Here is a 24,149-nt window from a genome sequence, read left to right on the forward strand (position 1 = left end):
TGAATATAGCCCCCTTGTGATGGCACACGTTCCCCTGTGCTGCCTATGGTCCCCTATGGATTGCACACGTTCCCGTGTTAGATAACGCCCCCATGCTGCTGCCCATGGCCCCTATAGATCGCACAAGTCCCCCTGTGTTAGATATCGCCCCCATAGTGCTGCCCATGGCCCCTATAGATCGCACAAGTCCCCCTGTGTTAGATATCGCCCCCATAGTGCTGCCCATGGCCCCTATAGATCGCACAAGTCCCCCTGTGTTATATATCGCCCCCATAGTGCTGCCCATGGTCCCTATAGATCGCACAAGTCCCCCTGTGTTAGATATCGCCCCCATAGTGCTGCCCATGGCCCCTATATAGATCGCACAAGTCCCCCTGTGTTAGATATCGCCCCCATAGTGCTGCCCATGGCACCTATAGATCGCACAAGTCCCCCTGTGTTAGATATCGCCCCCATAGTGCTGCCCATGGTCCCTATAGATCGCACAAGTCCCCCTGTGTTAGATATCTCCCCCATAGTGCTGCCCATGGTCCCTATAGATCGCACAAGTCCCCCTGTGTTAGATATCGCCCCCATAGTGCTGCCCATGGCTCCTATATAGATCGCACAAGTCCCCCTGTGTTAGATATCGCCCCCATAGTGCTGCCCATGGCCCCTATAGATCGCACAAGTCCCCCTGTGTTAGATATCGCCCCCAGGCTGCTGCCCATAGTAAAATAAAACACTCTTTCCTTACCTCCTCCAGCGCTGAGCTCCCTCCTGTCTGGCTCCGTGCTTCTGTTCTTCCACTTCCTGGTTCTCAGTGCGGTCATGTGATCGGCACAGCAGGCTGAGCTCTCTGCCTGATCACAGTGGAAGCAGGGACACGGGGAGAAACGCTGCAGGGGTAAGTAAAGCTTTTTTATTTTAAAATGAGCAGCAGCCTGGGGGCCAAATCTAACACAGGGGGGGCATGTGCCATCACAGGGGGGCGCAGGCTCATATAATATGCACCGCTGCCCCAGCCCCTCACTGCGGTGCGATTTCAGCACCATTGGAGATGGACAGCGGCTGTGCATATTATATGAGCGGGTGCAGGAGAACAAAGGCTGCAGCCCGCAGCGTTCCCCTGTGCTCCAGAGCTGCTGCCCCCACCTCCCCTGGATGCTGCAGTGTACATATATATATACACCCCCCCCCCCCGTATATTCGGCTTATAAGACGCACCCCCTACTTTCCCCCAAAATTTGGGGGAACAAAAGTGCGTCTTATAAAGCGAAAAATACGGTACCTGCCTAGCGACGTCGATGTGGCCGGCAAACCGCCTCCTTTCTAAGGGGGATGTTCGTTCGGTGTCACAGCGGCATCACTAAGCGGCCGCCCAATAGAAGCGGAGGGGCGGAGATGAGCGGCCGGAACATCCTGCCGACCTCTTTTCTTCCTTCCTCATTGCCGGCGGCCGCAGGTACGACTGTGTCACACATAGCGATGTGTGCTGCCGCAGGAACGACGAACAACCTGCGTCCGGCAACAGCAACGATATTTGAAATTAGAACGACGTGTCAACGATCAACGATATGGTGAGTAATTTTGATCGTTAGCGGTCGTTCGTACGTTTCACACGCAACGATGTCGCTAACGAGGCCGGATGTGCGTCACGAATTCCTTGACCCCAACGACATCTCGTTAGCAATGTTGTTGCGTGTAAAGCCCCCCTTACTTGTATACCTCATGACAGATCACTTGTTGAAATATCATCTTTTCTCGCTTTATGCTAATGAGTTTCTCCAGGCTGCCCAGAAGAAAGCCTTGCCTTCGCACTTCAATAGCATGGGTTTTCGCCGGTTAGTAGCGTCACAGTCTGCCTGTGACGTGTAGTTTCTACTCTGCACACTAAAAGTTAAAATGAAGCAAAATAGAGATTAAAACAGGACAGTTATACTTAGCAAGTCTCCGCGTGGCTGTCACACAACTTCCGGGTCCTCTCATTAACTTTCATGCATATTCACTGCTTCTAGCACCCACTTTCTGTGATGAATAATATTAATAATATATAATGTAATCCATTGCCGTCAGACTGCCATAGTGCCGGCATATCTAAATGGTTGTGGAGTGTAAAAGTAAATAACAAATTAAAAAAAACGTTGAAGGGTTCCCTGTATATTGATACCCAGCACCGATAAGGCAGGTAGCTACAGGCTGCAGCCCCCAGCTGTGTATGTTATCTTGGCTGTGTATCAAAATATGATGGACCTCATGCAATTTTTTTTTAATTATTTAAATAAATAATTTAAAAAAACAGTGTACAGCCCCCCCAATTTTGATACCCAGCCAAGATAAAGTGGACAGCTGGGGTCTGGTACTGGTATTCTCAGACTGAGGAAGCGCATTGTTATTGGGGCCCCAGTCTAATAATAGCTGCCCGCAGCCGTCCCGGAATTGTTGCATCCATTAGATGCGACATTTCCGGCGCTTTACCCAACTCATCCTGATTGCCCTAGTGGGTGTTCTGGTGAGTTTATGACAGCTGTGATTTGTCAAAAAATCTAAGAGCTTCCCAACTCTCCTCTCAATTGAGAAATCTGCTGGAAGAGCTATCCCGAATGTAGAAAAGTGTCCTGTATTAAAAAATAATAAACTGGATAATATCTTTATTTTTTTAGTCTCTTGCTCTAGGGTTAGGCTAGTAAAATAATTATATAACAAAAAAAACACAAAAAAGTAGCAAAAAATAATATAGGAAAGTGCAACTTTTTATTTTTATGTCTAATTTCAGAAAAAATATATAAAAGGCCAAAGGGCAAACTATACTTGCATATGTACAATGGGGTGTTATGCAAATAATAGGGTTTTGAAAGGTTTCATATTCTACATGATTGCTATGGCCTGCAAAACGATGGCAGGGAATATCCACTGTTCAAAAATAAAGCATAATATTTATATACCACTCTAGAAAAAATAATATACACCAGGCTATTTGGTACCTATTCAATTAGAACAAATACAGAATGAAATCTAAAGGCGTATCAAAGTAAAAATGATATTTAAAAAAAAAATATATAAAAAATTCTCAAACATAAAATTAAAGAAAACTGTATTTTTTGTACTTTTCGTAGGATCGTAGGATGTTTAAGAGAAAAACATTAATCTATGGATAAAAATTCAGTAAGCAGCTAATCTGTGGTGTGGGCAGGGTTATATAGGGATCATGAATAGTGACGAAAGTGATGAGCGGACTATGAGCCGGATTCCGGTCCCCATATAATTCTATGAGGACCAGAATCTGGCAATTAAAAATGGTGGTAGAAGAGATAGGAGGATATGAGCAAGTGCGCTATACTTACTGAGGCTCCGGCATGGCTGTACACTGCTCCCAGGCCACGCTTTCTCTTCCAGTGCCGTGCATTAGGCTCATATGCACTGCTTTCCCCGCCCACCGCCGCCCAGATTGGTTGCAATCAGACATGCCCCCACACTGAGTGCGGTACTTAAGTCACCGCAGGTCATACCGTGGGAAAACTGGTGCAACCTCCGGTGAACTGAGTGACATCACTGCTGCCAGCTGGCACCATGGTACCTTTGAAACTGCTCGAATCCAGAATTTTACAATCCTGATCCGCTCATCACTACTTATGAATATGGGGAACTACATGACAGCAGATGTTCTGGTCCTCCAATGATATTGTCCTGCTAATAAAACAATCATTTTATGAAAAGAACAGCAAGCAGCCCAATATGTGTCACATTGCTAGAATAAGGATCTCTGTCTCAATTTCAGACTCCTCTCAGAATACGTAGCAAAAACCTGGTGACAGATTAACTTCAATGTAAGGACACCAGTGAGCCAGGAGCTAGTGCTTCTGTTCTCTCAATGGTTTCCCAATATTCCCGTGTCCCTCGATTGCTCGGTTCCCTCTGTCAACTCTCTCTGGTGCTCTGTTCAATATTTTGCTCAGCTCTACATCCCCGTAGAAAATTACTTATCCTTCGCTGGAAGCTCTCCTTTCTGGGGAAACGTTTCTCTTCATTCTTTCCTCTTTGCTGCTGTATAAAATGACTAAATCACGAAGGCAAACAGCCTCTTTTCTAAGGGGGCGGTTCGTGCGGCGTCACAGTGACGTCGCTAGGAAGGTAAGTATGTGTGACGGCTCCTAGCGATAGTGTGCGCCATGGGCAGCGATTTGCCCGTGACGCACAAACGACGGGCGCGGGTGCTTTCATGAGCGACATCACTAGCGATGTCGGTGCGTGTAAAGCTCCCTTAAGAGTCAAATGGTATACTTCCTGTTTTTCACTTTTAGCCAGACCTCATAAAAACACCTTTACTTTTAATAGTCGTAAAAGGTTTCTTTAGCTTCTTATATACAGATCAGCCAATGTTTTCTTTTTTAACCCCTTAAGGATGTGAGCTAGATAGGTACTTAAAGGGGCTGTTCTATGAAAATAAATTATCACCTATCCACAGCATAGGGTGTAACTTATAGATCAGTGGGGCTCCAACCACTAGGACCCACACCTTTTTGCTAATCAGGGCACTTTCATCCGCTATTCGTTTCCTATTGGGTTACCAAGCTCAGCGCTCGGCTAATGCCCGCAGCCATAAAGAAAGAGATTGGATGTTTCTGGAAGGTTTTGGGTGGGACCTGTACTGGTCTAAAGCATCTTTGCACTTCTAACACCAGTGTTGGTAACCATGGATGATCCCTTTAAGTATTTCCCTATAAACAACCACTGGTAGGGGCTTTGCTGATTGCTGTGGGTTTGACTCACAACATGAACAGAAAAAAAGCTACTTTTGCCATAGTAAGCTGTGAAAAACTAGACGTTTCCCGCAGAGACCACACCAGAGGAAATGTAGTATTACTTGCGGACCATTCAGATAAATGTTATCTGTATAATACATAAGTGTCCTGAATCCACCAAAGCAAACACCTCAGCTTATAAATGGCCCTCAGCTTTGGCACAAGGGAAAAAGGGGTCTCCAGCATATTGAAATACAAGTCCAGAAAAGCATATTGAAAGGGGTTGTCTGGGACTTTAACATTGATGGTTTATCCTTAGGATAGGTCATCAATGTCTGATCGGTGAGGGTGCAACACCCGGCACCCACGCTGATCAACTGTTCATAGTATCGGTGGCAGCCAGAACTACTCCTTTGCGGAGTTACACAGCACAGCTCCGTCAACCATATAGTGGCCGCAGCTACTGCATATCCGCCTCCTATTCAAACCAATAGGGAATGGATATGCCATACCCAGCTGCTGGCACTATTCCATAGAGGAAATTGTGCACTGCAGCTACACAATTGAGTAGTTCCAGGCGCTGCTGGAATTGGGAACAACTGATCGACAGAGGACCCCGGTGTCACCCCCCCCACCGAACAGACATTGATGACCTATCCTAAAAATAGGTCGTCAATATTAAAGTTCTGGACAAACCTTTTCACTATTTTTGTTCGTTCATTACAGTTGATATGATAAAATTTCACAGGGAAAACCCCCCATAGATTAGCGATATTTCATTAAAAAGCTGCTTCATTTCCCAGAACAAAGAATCAGAACCCAGATTTCATTTTGTATACTGCTGTGGGAAAAAAATGGAAGCTCCACTATGGTTGTTGCTTTGAACAAGAGTGATAACGCAGGTACCTAATGATGCCGGGCTCTTGATATGTTAAGCCTTGGTCATACAACTATTTTTATAGACAGCACACATAACCCATTGTAGTATATGTGCTAATGTACAGTATATGGGTGATGTTCCATATGGACTTCAACAATTTCCGAACTCAATGGCCCTGATAATTATGTTGTCTGTCTGAACCCACCGTTAAACATATGTGCTATGATATGTTTATGTGGTAGCTGTAGTGTGAAGGCTCCATCACACACAACGAGATTGCTAACAAGATCGTGGCTGAGTCACAGTTTCTGTGACGTAACAACGATCTTGCCAGTGATCTCGTTATGTTTGACACCTACCAGCGATCAGGCCCCTGCTGTGAGATCGCTAGTCATTGCCGAATGGTCCAGACCATTTTCTTCAAAGGCAATGTCCTGCTGGGTAGGACGCATCGCTGTGTTTGATGCCTACCAACGACCTCCTAACAGGGTCATTATACATATATAACGATCTGCCGAGATCTTTATACAGGTCGCTCATCACTACTGCGTCATTGTTAGGTCTGACTGTGTGACATCTCACCAGCGACCTCCCAGCGACTTACCAGCGATCCTTATCAGGTCGTATCGTTGTCGGGATCACTGGTAAGTTGTTGTGTGTGACTGGGCCTTAAAGCTGCTACATGTGTATGATCAGTATGATCAACTTCAGAGAGGTTATTCACTTTTTACAACTCAGTAGGAAGCAGATTACAGCTTCCGGAACCCCTAGACATCATCTGTAATTTGTAGGAGAACCTTGTAAGAAATGCAATTTACCTACAACACCTCGATAGGGAAATTTAATTATTACACAGTTTGGGCTGTGGACTATATGAGATCCCAGGTCCTCCACAGATCTCACCTTCAGCATACAGCATAGCAAGTATTGATGGCATAACGTTACCTATTTACCATGTAGTTTATAATAAATTACTTTTGGTTTCTAGTTAAAGATAGGACAAGGTTAGGGTTATCTCCAAGATGTCCACTCAACATAAGTAAACCACTTAACTCAAGAATGTCTACAACTTTTCTCCCCTCCTCCAAAACTAAGGGGTGCTTCACACACAGCGAGCTCGCTGCCGAGATCGCTGCTGAGTCACGCTTTTTGTGACGCAGCAGTGACCTCATTAGCGATCTCGCTGTGTGTGACACTGAGCAGCGATCTGGCCCCTGCTGCGAGATCGCTGCTCGTTACACACAGCCCTGGTTCGTTTTCTTCAAAGCCGCTCTCCTGCTGTGACACACAGATTGCAGTGTGTGACAGCAAGAGAGCGACAAATGAAGCGAGCAGGGAGCAGGAGCCGGCGTCTGACAGCTGAGGTAAGCTGTATCCAAGATAAACATCGGGTAACCAAGGTGGTTACCCGATATTTACCTTAGTTACCAGCCTCCGCAGCTCTCACGCTGCCTGTGCTGCCGGCTCCGGCTCTCTGCACATGTAGCTGCTGTACACATCGGGTTAATTAACCCGATGTGTACTGTAGCTAGGAGAGCAAGGAGCCAGCGCTTAGTGTGCGCGGCTCCCTGCTCCCTGCTCACACTGGTAACTAATGTAAACATCGGGTAACCATACCCGATGTTTACCTTAGTTACCAGTCTCCGCAGCTTCCAGACGGCGGCTCCGTGCAAGCGCAGCGTCGCTTGCACGTCGCTGCTGGCTGGGGGCTGTTCACTGGTCGCTGGTGAGATCTGCCTGTTTGACAGCTCACCAGCGACCATGTAGCGATGCAGCAGCGATCCTGACCAGGTCAGATCGCTGGTCGGATCGCTGCTGCATCGCTAAGTGTGAAGGTACCCTAAGATATATACAGCAAACCATAAGCAAATAAAGTCTGAAATACTATAACACTCTGACAGACTCTGCAGTGTGTAGCATACAAATGGTTTAAAAACAATAAAAGGTAACAATAATCATATTTCCTTTGTATTTTGTGACTGTTTTTAGTCACTCACCAGACAGTTGTTACGTATTCCAGTTTGTTGGAGTATGCAAACCATCATTGCCGACTTTCTATGATACCCACAAATGTACAATTAATTAGAAAGGGAACATACAGTATCTTTCTTATCTACATCTTCGGCCAGGGTCGCACAATATTGTGGTCTCAGTTCATTACTTTATTGTGGGCTTCCAACTAAATCCTTCAAAAATGGAATTCAGAAATTCCCCAGATGGAACCGATTACTTCAATGAACTGAATGGAGAAAAAAATATTAAATTGTTGGAGTTTATGTATGGTATGAAATATGATAAAGAAGAAGAATTGATGGTGAAGAAAAATGAAAATACTTATTGATAATGTTTAGCTTTGTTGACTTAATGTGGTCTATTCAACCCAATAGTAGATATCCCATTGGTTCAGGAAGACCTCCTTACTCAATCATACTTGACCTTGGTAGATCTTCCCATTGATGGGAAAAATGCCAACATTTTGTACCTGATTTCCTACCGAAAGGAGACATTAATGAGGTTACAAGATAACTTGTCCATATACATTCGAACAATGGTGGATTCTGCCAAAGAAAGAGGAATCCACCAACAAAATCTACAGTATTTGATTCTGGACCATGTTGACTTTTAAGATACTCTAGAAAATCTGAATTCCCAGGATTGCCATACTAGTGATCTACCTAGAGACACTCCAAGCCAATATACTTTATATTAGACCATTGGTTGTAATGTCAAAGAAGAAAAGGTCTACCAAAATGGTCTAGAAGACCCCATATACATGTGCAATAGATGTTTGGTAGATCTTGCTAAAAAAGGAAGAATCAACCAACATGGTCTATTTTATTTCTACAAAAAGAGGGCAGCAAGATAGTACAGAAGAGTCTTAGGCTATGTGCCCACGGGACAATGCACCGGTGGATTTTGCCACGGAAAACCTGTGGATTTATCTGGATTTTCTAGCTACATCTGGAGGTTTTAGCAAGTACAGACATTCCCCATTTTATCCTTTGGGACATGGGGCGTGATCTGTCCATGCTGCAGTATGTGCGGCTGCGGAATATGCTGCAGATGTCCGGTAGCCGCACGTAACTGCATGTCAATTATTCCTGCAGAAATACCTGCTGATGTCCCGTCTCTCCACTATGGAGATGGAGGCCGGGACTTCCGCAGGTAAGTCGCATGAATGTCCACAGGTTTACCGCAGATAGTTTGCTGGAATCCCGCAGCAATGGATAGCTGCGGATTCCGAGGAGCTGCTGCGAGAAACCTGCGGACGTACCTGAGGATATATCTGCAGGTAAATAGTCCCTTGGGCACATAGCCTTACACATTGGACAATTGGTGGTAGATCCTGACAAAGAAGAAAGGATCTATCAACATAAATGTTAACTATAGATGTACAATAAAGTAGACCAACCCTGTCTGGCAGATCTATAGACATTTTACTATCCCATAAAAAAAATTCTACTAACAAGACCGATCTGATTGCTGCACGTAAAAAGTCATGCATAAAAGTGAATATAGAAGATCCCTTCCTCCTGCATTCTAGACTAAAGGTGTAGCCTGTCAAAGAAGGGAGGATCCACCAACAGATACTGAGTATTAATAGGGTAATAGGTTTTAGTGTCAATTTATTTTTGATGCAAGTTTCCTAGGGTAGAGCATAAAATGCTAATGTTTATGTTGTCATTGAAAAACTTTATACTTCAGGCTAACATTTACTGTCAGATATTTCTCAGACATTGAAAATGGTGCATGAAGTGGTGATACATCTTATACTGGCGCCACTGGCGGACACAGACAGAAAAGGCTCCCTATGCAAGAACAGTATATGGGCCCTTTACAGTCCAAGGACTCATCAAAATTCACAATTCCACCTGTTTTGGGAGTAGAAATGGGCCCCCCAACCTCTTGGGCCCCTGTGTGGCTGCACAGGCCGTTGCACCAATGGTATATCCGCCCCTGGCTTGCCCGTTACCTTTCTGTACCGGTGTTTCTTATTTGGTTAATTTTTACTTATCATCTGTGTGACATATGATTGTTCTGCAGGGTGTTACATAGTAAAAGTAGTTGACAGCTTAGGGCTGCACTGATTTTGGGTGCGGCCTGGTATTTTGTTTCTTCTGGAGTTTGTTGGTTCATGAGTTATTAAATCGCAGCATTTATAGAACTGTTACAAAGGTGCTTGGAAATAAAGACGTCTGCATTTTGAAAAAGCAAAAACTTCAATGGGTAAAAATCCCTCCCCCCTTCACTGGCTCCATAGAGCAATAAAAGAGGACTTGTTACCAGCAAAAGTGACCAGTTTTTGCTCTTATTTTTTATTCCTGCTCCTCTCCTTACTATACCGCATTTTTTGTTATTCTTTTTGTTCTTTTTTTGTTTTGTTTTTGGGTTTTTTTAAATGTTCCATATGGTTCCATAGATATGGGCTTTTTATTTACTGTTAATTTTTGTTACCAAGAGGGCATTGCCCACAGGGTAAGCATGCAGCACATCCTAAAGACATGTCCCTGGACAATATGTGAGCCACACCCCCTTGGTAAAGATCATTAAAATTAGTACTAAATAAAAAGCCTCATAACTCTGGTACCATAAGGCGTATTTAAAAATGTACAATTCAAAAGACAACATACTCAGAAGTATGCCGGACTAAAGTAAGGGCAAAACTGGCTACTTTTTACCTATCTAGTTATCTCTCCAGACTCCCCCATATTATTATTATTATTATTATTTATTATTATAGCGCCATTTATTCCATGGCGCTTTACAAGTGAAAGAGGGTATACGTACAACAATCATTAACAGTACAAAACGGACTGGTACAGGAGGAGAGAGGACCCTGCCCCCGAAGGCTCACAGTCTACAGGGAATAGGTGATGGTACAATAGGTGAGGACAGAGCTGGTTGCGCAGTGGTCTACTGGACTGAGGGCTATTGTAGGTTGTAGGTTTGTTGGAAGAGGTGGGTATGCATGCACAGGAGGAAGGAGTAAGCAGCTGAGCAATGATATTCAACAAGGCTGATCCTTATCTTCCACCACATCATCTATCAAAGTAGAGCCCTCTATTCATGAAGATGGTCTGGTCTTCTCGCTGGAATCCTTGGGTTCAATTAGCTTTCCCTAATGTCTTAATTGACCTGTAGAATCTGCCTCTATGGTGCTTACACAAATGTAGTTCGAAAAATGAAATATATAATTACCGTAGATGTTCTCTAACATTTTGATACAACAGCTTCCCATTCAAACACAAGACCCATTTGCCAAAAGTCACTCATTCTAGACCTTTATCAATAAGTGGAGATTAGCTACAAACAGGATATCTTTTCCTGGAGGACCTACTACCTCTGCGCATACATGGACAGTCCATTGATTTCAGTTGAATATTGTGTAATACTGTAGATCACTTGTGGAAGTGCTGAAGAACAGTTGAACAATACAGGTCTCCTCTTAGCTTAAGGCCCAGTCACACACAACGACTTACCAGCGATCCCGAAAACAATGCGACCTGATAGGGATCGCAGGTAAGTCGCTGGGAGGTCGCAGGTGAGATGTCACACAGTCAGATCTTACCAGCGATGCAGGAACAATACAGGTCGCAGTAGCGACCTGTATAACGATCTCAGCAGTCACTGTGACCCTGTCACTCAGTGTCAAACACAGCGATGTATCCTGCCCAGCAGGACGTCGCCTTTGAAGAAAATGACCTGGACCATTCAGCAACGACTAGCGATCTCACAGCAGGGGCCTGATCGCTGGTAAGTGTCACACATAACGAGATCGCTAACGGGATCGCTACTGCGTCACCAAACGGTGACTCAGCTGCGATCTCGCTAGCGATCTCGTTATGTGTGACAGTACCTTTACAGTTAGTTGATCTTTGGGTGTAGAATGTTCATCTTCTTAAGAAGGAACCCTTCTAAAGAAAAAAGAATTGTCTCAAATGGACCAACCCATTTGAGGGAACAACATGGATCATTATGAGCCACCACATTGGTCTCCATAATCATGATGGCCTACCTAGGAATAAAAAACTCCAGTGTTGTTTCTGAAAAGTAAAATATTACTAGCTTTTACTTAAATAATTAATCCATATCTTTGATTTTCAAAATGTTACTACTGTTTGAATACTAAATAATGTATATCTTATATATCTCCAGATACATCACCATCAGAGGTGACCAGTCTCAATGCTGCAAACAATATCGGTGTTAACTCTTTGTGTGCAATTTGCGGTGACCGAGCGACAGGAAAACATTACGGGGCTTCCAGTTGTGATGGATGTAAAGGCTTTTTCAGAAGAAGCGTCAGAAAGAACCATATGTACTCATGCAGGTAGGGTGGATCTATATTTAGAGCAATTTAGTAAATGGAAATTGGTTAATCAATATATAGGTGAGGCATATGGGTCCTAATGTAAATTCATTAGCAGTAGGACTTCCTAATGAATCAATCAAGTCTTCAATAGAGCGTCTCTTTTAGAGATTCTTTCCAACAATTGCCTTTTATGACATGTCAGTGAAAATGAGGTGAAGAGAAGGAATCACAGGCCGCTATCACACTCAGGTTCCTATAATTCAAGATTTCCAATGGGGATCCATGCAAGTTAACCAGCCACAATGGTAAATAGGTACAGTAGCCGAAGGTCAAAATGTGTGGCCCTCCGCATATGTATAAAGTAACCGTTGACCCTGAAAAATTCATATATTAAGAACATGGTTTGATAAATATATTAGTTCTTGTCAGATACATGCAATTATAACCTAGCAGCATCAATGAAACCAGAGAAGAAAAAAACATGTTACCACCCACGTAGGGACCAAAGACCCCATTCATATTGATGCTCACACTGGCGACTTCATCAGGTGTCACATTTTTATTAACTTGCCATGTCAACAAAGATTTGAGCAACACTGGAGCGTAAGCGTGGGAGCAGAAGAGGAGAATAATACGTTTTGTGATTGGAAAACCATTCATTGTCAGCCAAACCCTCTAATTTTGATGGGATTGATTGACCATTTGATGACTCTCCACCACAGATGATGTCAAGAGTGGTAAGGATTGGGCATACCAGATCTTTAACTCCTGTAACAATCAATTGTCTGGGGCCCCCATACACATTGGAGTGTTGGCCAAACTTCAATCAATATCTGCGGGTTCAGCTGACATTAGTCTAATGTGTACGGGTGGCCTAAAAGGGTACTCCCATCTCCAACATCCCATCTCAATATGTAATAGGTGTAATAATAAGAATAATATCAATTTGAAATGTAGTATAGTTCTTCTGAAAAGCTGTCACTTACCTCATGTACAGGGCATTACTGTATCTTCGGTATTCAAGGTAACGGCCACACATATAGTGACAGTTAGTTTCTCATGGTTATAATCACGGATACCTACGCTACTGGAATACTCCTTTAATTCCCTTTTTTCTTTATCCTAGCCACAGGGAATTCAAGTTTTTGCATACTACTCATCTGACTTGTGTGACCCATCTAAAGTCTTCCCAAAAGGGATTTTCTCATATGTCATAGATGTTAAAAGATCATCATCCTAGTGTAGTCCACCACCTTCCAAAATTATATTTCATCTGTCAAAGGAAATCTCTGACTCAACAAGGTGTCTTCGAATGTACATTTTCAGTAATGAACAATGCGAAAGGAGTTACAGACTCCAGAACTCTGATTTGTTTGGGCTTATGGCTAATTCTAGAAGCAGGTTTGAATCATGGGTTTGATGAGTAGCACCCCCTTCTTTGTTTCATTTCAGGTTTAATAGACAATGTGTGGTTGACAAAGACAAGAGGAACCAGTGTCGATACTGCAGGTTAAAAAAGTGTTTTCGGGCTGGAATGAAGAAAGAAGGTGAGGGACACTTTTTATTAACCTGTTCCAATTGACTTGAAATGGCGCCCACCTAATGAATTATAGGGAATGTCCCGTCAGAGACAAGGGCCTAGCCTTCAGAAGTTATGATTCAGGTGGTTCCAGGCTGCAGATAAGCAGGGTAGTAAATGTTTTGATGTCAGACATTTTATTTGCTTAGTACATAGCAGATTAATTTAGATAGTGCTTAAAAAATCGTTATCAATGAACCCCAACATCAATGGATTTGGCCAATAATCAAATGTGAATGGGGGCCCCTTATCTCTGCCCTTACATATGATGTCAGGGGAATTACGGATCCCGCCTAACTGGTTTCGAACTTCCAATCCTTTTGTGCTCTAAGAAATGAGATGTCTGGCAGCGGCTCTCTCACAGAGAACACAGGCACGCTCAGTCGAGTGAGCGCTCCTGTGTATGAGAGTGTCATGTGAGATAGCTGCTGGCTGACCGATTGGCCCAACCATTGTTTGGCTGACAGCCATGTAATGTGTGTGGGGGGAGGGGCTTTAGTTTTTCGGGTCTGTTTTTAACATACGTATATACGTACAGTACATTTGATGGGAACCCATAAGGGTTAGACGTCTAAAAGAGCCAAACTACACATGAATACACAGAAAGATGACACACTGACAACACAATGAGGAAACAAATAATGAGACACAGACACTGAGTACTGTACAAACACACTGACACATTGAGGTGCAAGAATAATCTCGCACTGACACTTGGCATACAGAACAGTGACACACAGGCAATTGGGGGACCAGAAAGCAATACCCATCGTCACTTAGGACAATACCCATCATCACTTAGGATACTGAAAAATTATACTTTGACAAAACAGATAACAGAACAATCATCCTCAGACTCTTGGGGTACAGAACCATGACATATAGAAACTAGGTGGGATAGAACATTTGCATGCTGAAACTTGGGCTACAGAACAATGGCAAACACATTTAGGACACAAGACAAGGACACACTGAAACCAGGGGTACAGGAGGATGACATAATGATAATTAGGGAATCACAGTTATGACTCACAGATACTTGAGGTACAGAACAATAAGACACAGACTTTTCGGATTTGGGGTACCAGAATAATGACACATGGGCGGACATATTGTTGGTGGAGTCTCACAGGGGCCAAAGAGTTAAGGGGGATAATTTCTATTTCTTTATCGGCACACTACTCTCATAGACAGAACTATTGTACTGTAAAGGACCCATACATTGTTCTGGCCCAGGAGCCTTTTTTTATCTGTGTCTGCCAGGGCACTGACACTTGGGGTGATAGGATAATGACATTTGGAATAGAAAACAATACATTGACACTTGAGGTACAGGACAAAAACACTCAGACACTTGAGGTGATAGGACAATCACACACTGACACGTGGGGTACAGGAGAATGACACACTAAGAATTGTCATACAGATAAATGACATACTGATACTAGGATTACAGAACCACAAGAGACTGACACTTGTAGTTTCAAATGACACACTGACATGTGGGGTACAGGAGAATAACCCTGGTAATTGGGGGTAATAGGACAATGACACACTAACACGTGGGGTACAGGAGAATAACACTGGTAATTGGGGGGGGGGGTCACAGGACAATGACACACTGACACGTGGGGAACAGGAGAATAACCATGATAATCGGGGGTCACAGGACAATGACACACTGACATGAGGGGTACAGGAGAATAACACTGGTAATTTGGAGTCACAGGACAATGGCACATTGACATCTCGGGTACTGGAGAATAACCCTGGTAATTGGGAGTCACAAGACAATGGCACATTGACATCTCGGGTACTGGAGAATAACCCTGGTAATTGGGAGTCACAGGACAATGACACACTAACACGTGGGGTACTGGAGAATATCCCTGGTAACTGCGGGTTACAGGACAATGACACACTGACATTTGGGGTATACGACAAAAACACACAGACACCTGAAGTGATAGGACAATGACACACTGACACGTGGGGTACAGAAGAATGGCAGTTTTAATTAGGGCTCACAGGACAATGACACACTGACACTTGGAGTTACAGGACACTGCGTAATGGAGTTACAAGACAATGCAGTATTTTGGATTTACCCCTTGATGCAGTATCTCTGGAATTCTTTCTCCGCTCATCACATCTCATATTTATCTATATTTCTACTTCTGTTAATGTTCAATGGTTTTAACATTTATGCCATGACCAGTGAACGCTGAGCAAATATTTGGGTGAGGGTGGGTCCCATTTAACCAATGACTGGGAGCTTGTAATGAAAACTCCCACAAGGTTTCCATTTTTTTCAATGGAGGATACAATCTGGAACCTTAATATTATGAGAATGGAAGACGGATCACATCATGTATGTCCTATCTCTGCCGCAGTAATTGTGTAGTGTTAATAGGCATCATGGGAAAATCACTGTGCCAGTCTTGGTTTGGCTAATGTCACCACATAATCGCTTTATGAGCTAAAATCACTTGGTAAACAATGAATGTTTCCTCAGTTAACCCTGAATAAACTGTCATAATATTAACAGCTAGTTTACTTGCAAATATAACCCCTGGAGGCCTGGTAGCAGGCGTCCCCCACGTGTTCCCCAAAATAATTATCAATGGGTTTTGATCAGATTTATCACTTTTAACTTAAGTATTCTTACATTTTTTTAAGGAGTTTTACAGTTTGTGCAAAGAAAGGTTAATTATTGTGTAAGGAATACACACTGTTAAAATCATGCGGAATCAATGCAGGAAATATATCTTAAGACCTTTGTTTGCTGTCATTCATTCTTTACATCCAATTGATAGAAATCTATCAGATATCTATTATTATTATTTATTATTATAACGCCATTTGTTCCATGGCGCTTTACAAGTGAAAAGGGGTATCTATCATGTATATCTATCTATCACATCAGATATCTATCTATCCCTCTATTTTTCTATCTTTCTATCTATCTAGCTATCTATTATCTATCTATTATCTATCATGTATCTATATATTATCTATCTATCTATCTATAATCTATCTATTATCTATCATGTATCTATGTATTATCTATCTATCTATTATCTATCTATCTATCACATCAGAATCTATCTGTCCCTCTATCTTTCTATCTATCTATTATCTATTATCTATCATGTATCTATCTTTCTATCTATTATCTATTATCTATCATGTATCTATATATTATCTATCTATCCCTCTATCTATTATCTATCTATCTATCCATCTATCCCTCTATCTATCTATCTATCTATCTATCTATCTATCTATCTACAGTTAGGTCCAGAAATATTTGGACAGTGACACAATTTTCGCGAGTTGGGCTCTGCATGCCACCACATTGGATTTGAAATGAAACCTCTACAACAGAATTCAAGTGCAGATTGTAACGTTTAATTTGAAGGTTTGAATAAAAATATCTGATAGAAATTGTAGGAATTGTACACATTTCTTTACAAACACTCCACAATTTAGGAGGTCAAAAGTAATTGGACAAATAAACCAAACCCAAACAAAATATTTTTATTTTCAATATTTTGTTGCGAATCCTTTGGAGGCAATCACTGCCTTAAGTCTGGAACCCATGGACATCACCAAACGCTGGGTTTCCTCCTTCTTAATGCTTTGCCAGGCCTTTACAGCCGCAGCCTTCAGGTCTTGCTTGTTTGTGGGTCTTTCCGTCTTAAGTCTGGATTTGAGCAAGTGAAATGCATGCTCAATTGGGTTAAGATCTGGTGATTGACTTGGCCATTGCAGAATGTTCCACTTTTTTGCACTCATGAACTCCTGGGTAGCTTTGGCTGTATGCTTGGGGTCATTGTCCATCTGTACTATGAAGCGCCGTCCGATCAACTTTGCGGCATTTGGCTGAATCTGGGCTGAAAGTATATCCCTGTACACTTCAGAATTCATCCGGCTACTCTTGTCTGCTGTTATGTCATCAATAAACACAAGTGACCGAGTGCCATTGAAAGCCATGCATGCCCATGCCATCATGTTGCCTCCACCATGTTTTACAGAGGATGTGGTGTGCCTTGGATCATGTGCCGTTCCCTTTCTTCTCCAAACTTTTTTCTTCCCATCATTCTGGTACAGGTTGATCTTTGTCTCATCTGTCCATAGAATACTTTTCCAGAACTGAGCTGGCTTCATGAGGTGTTTTTCAGCAAATTTAACTCTGGCCTGTCTATTTTTGGAATTGATGAATGGTTTGCATCTAGATGTGAACCCTTTGTATTTACTTTCATGGAGTCTTCTCTTTACTGTTGACTTAGAGACAGATACACCTACTTCACTGAGAGTGTTCTGGACTTCAGTTGATGTTGTGAACGGGTTCTTCTTCACCAAAGAAAGTATGCGGCGATCATCCACCACTGTTGTCATCCGTGGACGCCCAGGCCTTTTTGAGTTCCCAAGCTCACCAGTCAATTCCTTTTTTCTCAGAATGTACCCGACGGTTGATTTTGCTATTCCAAGCATGTCTGCTATCTCTCTGATGGATTTTTTCCTTTTTTTCATTTTTTTTCAGCCTCAGGATGTTCTGCTTCACCTCAATTGAGAGTTCCTTAGACCGCATGTTGTCTGGTCACAGCAACAGCTTCCAAATGCAAAACCACACACCTGTAATCAACCCCAGACCTTTTAACTACTTCATTGATTACAGGTTAACGAGGGAGACGCCTTCAGAGTTAATTGCAGCCCTTAGAGTCCCTTGTCCAATTACTTTTGTTCCCTTTAAAAAGAGGAGGCTATGCATTACAGAGCTATGATTCCTAAACCCTTTCCCCGATTTGGATGTGAAAACTCTCATATTGCAGCTGGGAGTGTGCACTTTCAGCCCATATTATATATATAATTGTATTTCTGAACATGTTTTTGTAAACAGCTAAAATAACAAAACTTGTGTCACTGTCCAAATATTTCTGGACCTAACTGTATCTATCTATCTATCTATCTATCCTATCTATCTATCTATCCTTCTATCTATCTATCTATTCCTCTATCTATCTATCTATTCCTCTATCTATCTATCTATATCTCTCTCTATCCCTCTATCTATTTATTTATTTAACTATCTTTCGATCTATTATCTATCTATTATCTATCACATATCTACGGTATCTATCCATCTATCTATCTATCTATCTATGATTCTATCTATCTATTCCTCTATCTATCTATCTATCTATATCTCTCTCTATCCCTCTATCTATTTATTTATTTATCTATCTTTCTATCTATCTATTATCTATCTATTATCTATCACATATCTACGGTATCCATCTATCCATCCATCTATCTATCTATCTATCCCTCTATCTATCCCTCTATCTATCTATCTATCTATCTATCTATCTATCCCTGTATCCCTTTATCTATCTATCTATCTATCTATCTATCTATCCCTCTATCTATCTATCTATATGTCTCTATCCCTCTATCTATTTATCTTTCTATCTATCTATTATCTATATCTCTCTCTATCCCTCTATCTATTTATTTATATATCTTTCTAGCTATTATCTATCTATTATCTATCACATATCCACGGTATCTATCTACCGTATTTTTCAGACTATAAGACGCACCGGACTATAAGATGCACCCTGGTTTTAGAGGAGGAAAATAGGAAAATAAAACTTTAAGCAAAAAAATGTGGTCATGACACACTGTTATGGGGCGAGGATCTGCTGCTGACACTGTTATGGGGGTAATGTCCCCAAATTCTCTACTAAGGTACCCCATCCTGGTAATGATCCTCCTGCCTTGTATATGATCCTGCTATAAACCCCCATCCTGCTTATATACTAGCATCCTGCTCATATTCCCCCATCGTATTCATATACCCCATCCTGTTCATATACCCCCATCCTGTTCATATACCCCCATCCTGTTCATATACCCCCATCTTGTTCATATACCCCCATCCTGTTCATATAGCCCCCATCCATCCTGTTCATATAGCCCCCATCCTGTTCATATACCCCCATCCTGTTCATATACCCCCCATCCGGTTCGTATACCCCCCATCCGGTTCATATACCCCCCATCCTGTTCATATACTCCCCATCCGTCCTGCTCATATACTCCCATCCTGTTCATATACCCCATCCTGTTCATATACCCCCATCCTGTTCATATACCCCCCATCCATCCTGCTCATATACTCCCATCCTGTTCATATACCCCCATCCTGTTCATATACCCCCATCCTGTTCATATACCCCCATCCTGTTCATATACTTCCATCCTGTTCATATACCCCCCATCCATCCTGTTCATATACCCCCATCCTGTTCATATACCCCATCCTGTTCATATACCCCCATCCATCCTGCTCATATACTTCCATCCTGCTATATGCCCCCATCGTGCTCATATACCATCCTGGTATATGGCCTGTATCCTATAGCACAGAGAAAAAAAAACAAACGTTTATACTCACCTTTTCCTCACTCCCTCCAGCACCGATCATCTTCCTCTCTGCGCCGCTGACCTGCGTGTGTGGAGCCGTTCCCCTGCAGCACGCGATGTCTTCCTGTCTGTGCCGATCAGCTGATCAGCACAGATCAGCTGACCGGCACAGACAGGAAGACATCGCGTGCTGCGGGGGAACGACTCCACACACGGGGACGGGTGAGTGTACTGATTCACTGCACCCCGCGCTGATAATGATGTGCGGGGGGCAGTGAATACAGCCGCACATGATCACTCCAGGCTGTAATTGCCAGGGGTGATCATGTGGACCGGCTCTTTACTATGCGCGCGTCCCCGCTCGTCCTCCCGCCCACCTGTCAGCGCCGGCTTCTGCGCTGAGAAATGGGCGGGAGGATGGGCGTGCATATGTAACGAGCGGGCACACGTGGTCACGGCAGGCTGCTATAGTAGCCTGCTCGTGCCCCCGATGACCCGCTCCACCGCAGCACCCTCATTCCCCGCAGCCACAGTCAGACCATAAGACGCACCCCCAACTTTCCCCCAACATTTGGAGGAAAAAAAGTGTGTCTTATGGTCCGAAAAATACGGTATCTATCTATCCATCCATCTATCCATCTATCTATCTATTTATCTATCTAATATCACTCTGTCTTTGTATCCAGCTCGGACCTCTGGTGGGCCCCTGTGCAGACATAATCCCCACCTTCCCACATTAGCGCTAGTTGGCACAATATACTTGATTCGATCCGTACAGACAGATGCAGCATCTCATAATCCAGTTTTCAAACTACCCAGTTTATTATATAGATGCGTAGGTAAATTTGTGAATGAGGGTAATGGAATATTTGCATGGAACTGAACAGTGGGACCCCAGAATTAACGTGATTAGTGAGCCCTTAACACCCCAGTCTAGCACTGTATATAACTATCTACAGAACTAGGAAGAACCTCTCTGCAGGATTGGGAACCATGCTCCCAGGACAGTCTCATCCCTAAACTCCCAGGATTAGATGTCCATTGACTTTGATCTCATATTATGTCAGTCAAGCTTCGTTAACCCCTTTCACACCTTACTGAGTCCATTATCCTACATCTCTTCACTGACAAAGAATCATTTTCCATTACACCAGACACACTCTCGTCGTTAACCCTTCTGTTTTCATTATAGCCGTACAAAATGAACGAGACCGGATAAGTACACGGAGGTCAAGCTATGAAGACAGCAGCCTGCCCTCCATCAATGTCCTAATCCAGGCAGAAGTCTTATCACAGCAGGTAGGACACTGAATGCCCTGATATTCTGACTTGAATGTCATCTCTGTGGGGCAGCTTGAGTTTGTCAGATGCTGTAGACCTAAGATTGACCATTTGAGAAAATCATAATAAAGTCGGATTTCAGGGTTCATATCACCTGTATGAAATAGAACACGTAGACTAAGGGGTACTTTGCACACTACAACATCGCAAGCCGATGGTAGCGATGCCGAGTGCGATAGTCCCCGCCCCCGTCGCAGCTGCGATATGTTGTGATAGCTGCCATAGCGAACATTATCACTACGGCAGCTTCACATGCACTTACCTGCCCTGCGACGTCACTCTGCCCGGTGAACCGCCTAATTCCTAAGGGGGCGAATCGTGCGGCGTCACAGCGACGTCACACAGCAGGCGGCCAATAGAAGCAGGGGGGTGGAGATGAGCGGGACGTAAACATCCCGCCCACCTTCTGCCTTCCTCATTGCAGCCGGGACGCCGGTAAGGAGAAGTTCCTCGCTCCTGCGGCTTCACACACAGCGATGTGTGCTGCCGCAGGAACGAGGAACAACATCGTAACATTGGTCCTTCCGAAATTATGGAAATTACCGACGCTACACCAATGATACGATTTCGACGCTTTTGCGCTCGTTAATCGTAGTAAAAAGGATTCACATACTCCGATGTCGACAGCGATGCCGGATGTGCGTCACTTTCGATTTGACCCCACCGACATTGCACCTGCGATGTCATAGTGTGCAAAGTACCCCTTAGGCTTGGACTAGACGACAGGGGTACAGGGGAATCTCCCGGGGGACCGCTTTGCAGGAGTGGCCCCCTATCCTAATTTAAGAGCAGTAGGCACAATACACCTGATTGAAGTAGCATCTAACCATTCAATTCTCAATCTACCCAGGTTATTATTATATAGAAGCCAAGGTAAATTTGTCAATGAGCAGTGGGCCCTGAGAGTCAATGTTGCAGGTCGATCATCGTTCATCTGGTTTGGAAAACCCATTGTAAGAAATTTTTGCCTTAATGGAAAAGTTCCCCTTCAGGATTTTTATTAGCAAAGTGGAGAATGAAAAACAAAAAGCGTCTCTGTCTTTCCTTGATACAGGCCGCCAGTTTGAGAGGACGGTGTAATGCCTCATTTCCCCTGCGGGGGAGCTGCAGGGTAATCTTGCACTTGCTTCCTGGGGGTGCAGCTTATTATTGGAGTACACTTTTTACTAACAATAGGTAGCAGGCCTCAAGTCATTATAATGTCATTTATTCTATAGAGACAATTTTCTTTCTGTGTACAGGAAATGTCACGATTTTAGATAAGTAAATGAGTGACCTGGCCACCTCTGCATCAGACCTCATTTTGTGGGTCATGGCTTATTGATTAGAAATGGTTGTTTTTCCAGGCTGTTTATTTAAGACTGTGTCATTAAGCGCACTGATTGCATAGCATAAACCAGTGAGAATGGGGAGATCAGAGCTGGTCCTGTATTTAATATATACAGTTCTTTACTGGTTGTGATTCTGGACTTTATAATATCGTAAATTAGCACATTAAGTCATTGTTTGATGTGCAGCTGGAGTTGAGCCTGCCTTTACAAATAGCCTATTAAAGAGAACCAACCACCAGGATTCTGAGATTTCTGCAACTTTGATTAAAGATATTTCATCAACCAAGCATCTGATCTTTCTACAACAGGTATGCCTAGATTCAGCAGCTTAGTGCCTGTATGGCACTGCCTTTAGTTCACATCACAAAATCCTGGTGGTTGGTTCTCTTTAAATAACCACTGATAGGCAAACAAGTAGCCAATTGGGTAGTGCAAGAAGAATTTTAGTAATACTAACATGTCCATAAAGACAGATATATAAATAGGTAGACGTGCTAAATAGGTAAATATTAGAAATACAGGTACTAAAGATGGGTTCACACTAAGCGACAACGACGTCGCTGTTACGTCACCATTTTCTGTGACGTAACAGCGACCTTGTAAGTCGCTGTTATGATCGCTGCTTAGCTGTCAAACACAGCAGAAGCAGCGATCATAACGCTGGCTCCTTGCTCTCCTAGGTACAGTACACATCGGTTTAATTAACCCGATGTGTACTGCAGCTACATGTCACAGTGCAGAGAGCAGGGAGCCGCGCACACTGCTTAGCGCTGGCTCCTTGCTCTCCTTGCTACAGTACACATAGGGTTAATTACCCGATGTGTACTGCAGCCACATGTGCACAGAGCAGGAGCCGGCGCTGGCAGCAAGGGCGGAGGCTGGTAACGAAGGTAAATATCGGGTAACCAGGGAAAGGTCTTCCCTTGGTTACCCGATGTTTACGCTGGTTACAGCTTACCGCAGCTGCCAGACGCCGGCTCCTGCTCCCTGCTTGCTTCATTTCGTCGCTCTCTCGCTGTCACACACAGCGATGTGTGTGTCACAGCGGGAGAGTGACGACCAAAAAATGAAGCTGGACATTCAGCAACGACCGGCGACCTCACAGCAGGGGCCAGGTCGTTGCTGGATGTCACACACAGCGACAGCGACGGGACGTCGCTGCAACGTCACAGAAAATGGTGACGTAGCAGCGACGTTGTTGTCGCTGTGTGTGACACCAGCTTAAGATAGAAAGAGATAGATAGATAGATAGATATTGCCACACAATAAGACATAGCAACTGTCCTTTCATTACAGATAACATCATCGGTCGCCATGTTAAATACAGATATCAGGGGGAAGAAGATCGCCAGTATCACAGACGTCTGCGATTCTATGAAACAACAGCTTCTGGTTCTTGTTGAATGGGCCAAATACATCCCAGCATTCTGTGAGCTTCCACTAGACGACCAGGTGGGTTCACATAATCATCAGCTAATTGCTGATTTCTGGCCGTTGGATATATTGTTCAGGAATAAGAGATATATACGATCATACTGGCCTCTATCTGGGC

The 24,149-nt window shown here is 43.4% G+C and overlaps 1 protein-coding gene across 1 annotated transcript in view; it reads left to right on the plus strand.

Annotated features, from left to right (window-relative positions):
• Positions 1 to 24,149, plus strand: part of HNF4A (hepatocyte nuclear factor 4 alpha) — a 42,897-nt gene that overhangs the window by 8,119 nt on the left and 10,629 nt on the right. The window contains exons 2-5 of the mRNA XM_075347751.1: positions 11,758 to 11,932; positions 13,367 to 13,461; positions 21,118 to 21,224; positions 23,894 to 24,049. Of these exons, the coding sequence (XP_075203866.1) occupies positions 11,758 to 11,932; positions 13,367 to 13,461; positions 21,118 to 21,224; positions 23,894 to 24,049 (533 nt within the window). The remainder of the gene's footprint in view (positions 1 to 11,757; positions 11,933 to 13,366; positions 13,462 to 21,117; positions 21,225 to 23,893; positions 24,050 to 24,149) is intronic.

Source organism: Anomaloglossus baeobatrachus, chromosome 5 (assembly GCF_048569485.1).
Source record: "Anomaloglossus baeobatrachus isolate aAnoBae1 chromosome 5, aAnoBae1.hap1, whole genome shotgun sequence".
In the NCBI taxonomy this organism is placed as follows: Eukaryota; Metazoa; Chordata; class Amphibia; order Anura; family Aromobatidae; genus Anomaloglossus; species Anomaloglossus baeobatrachus.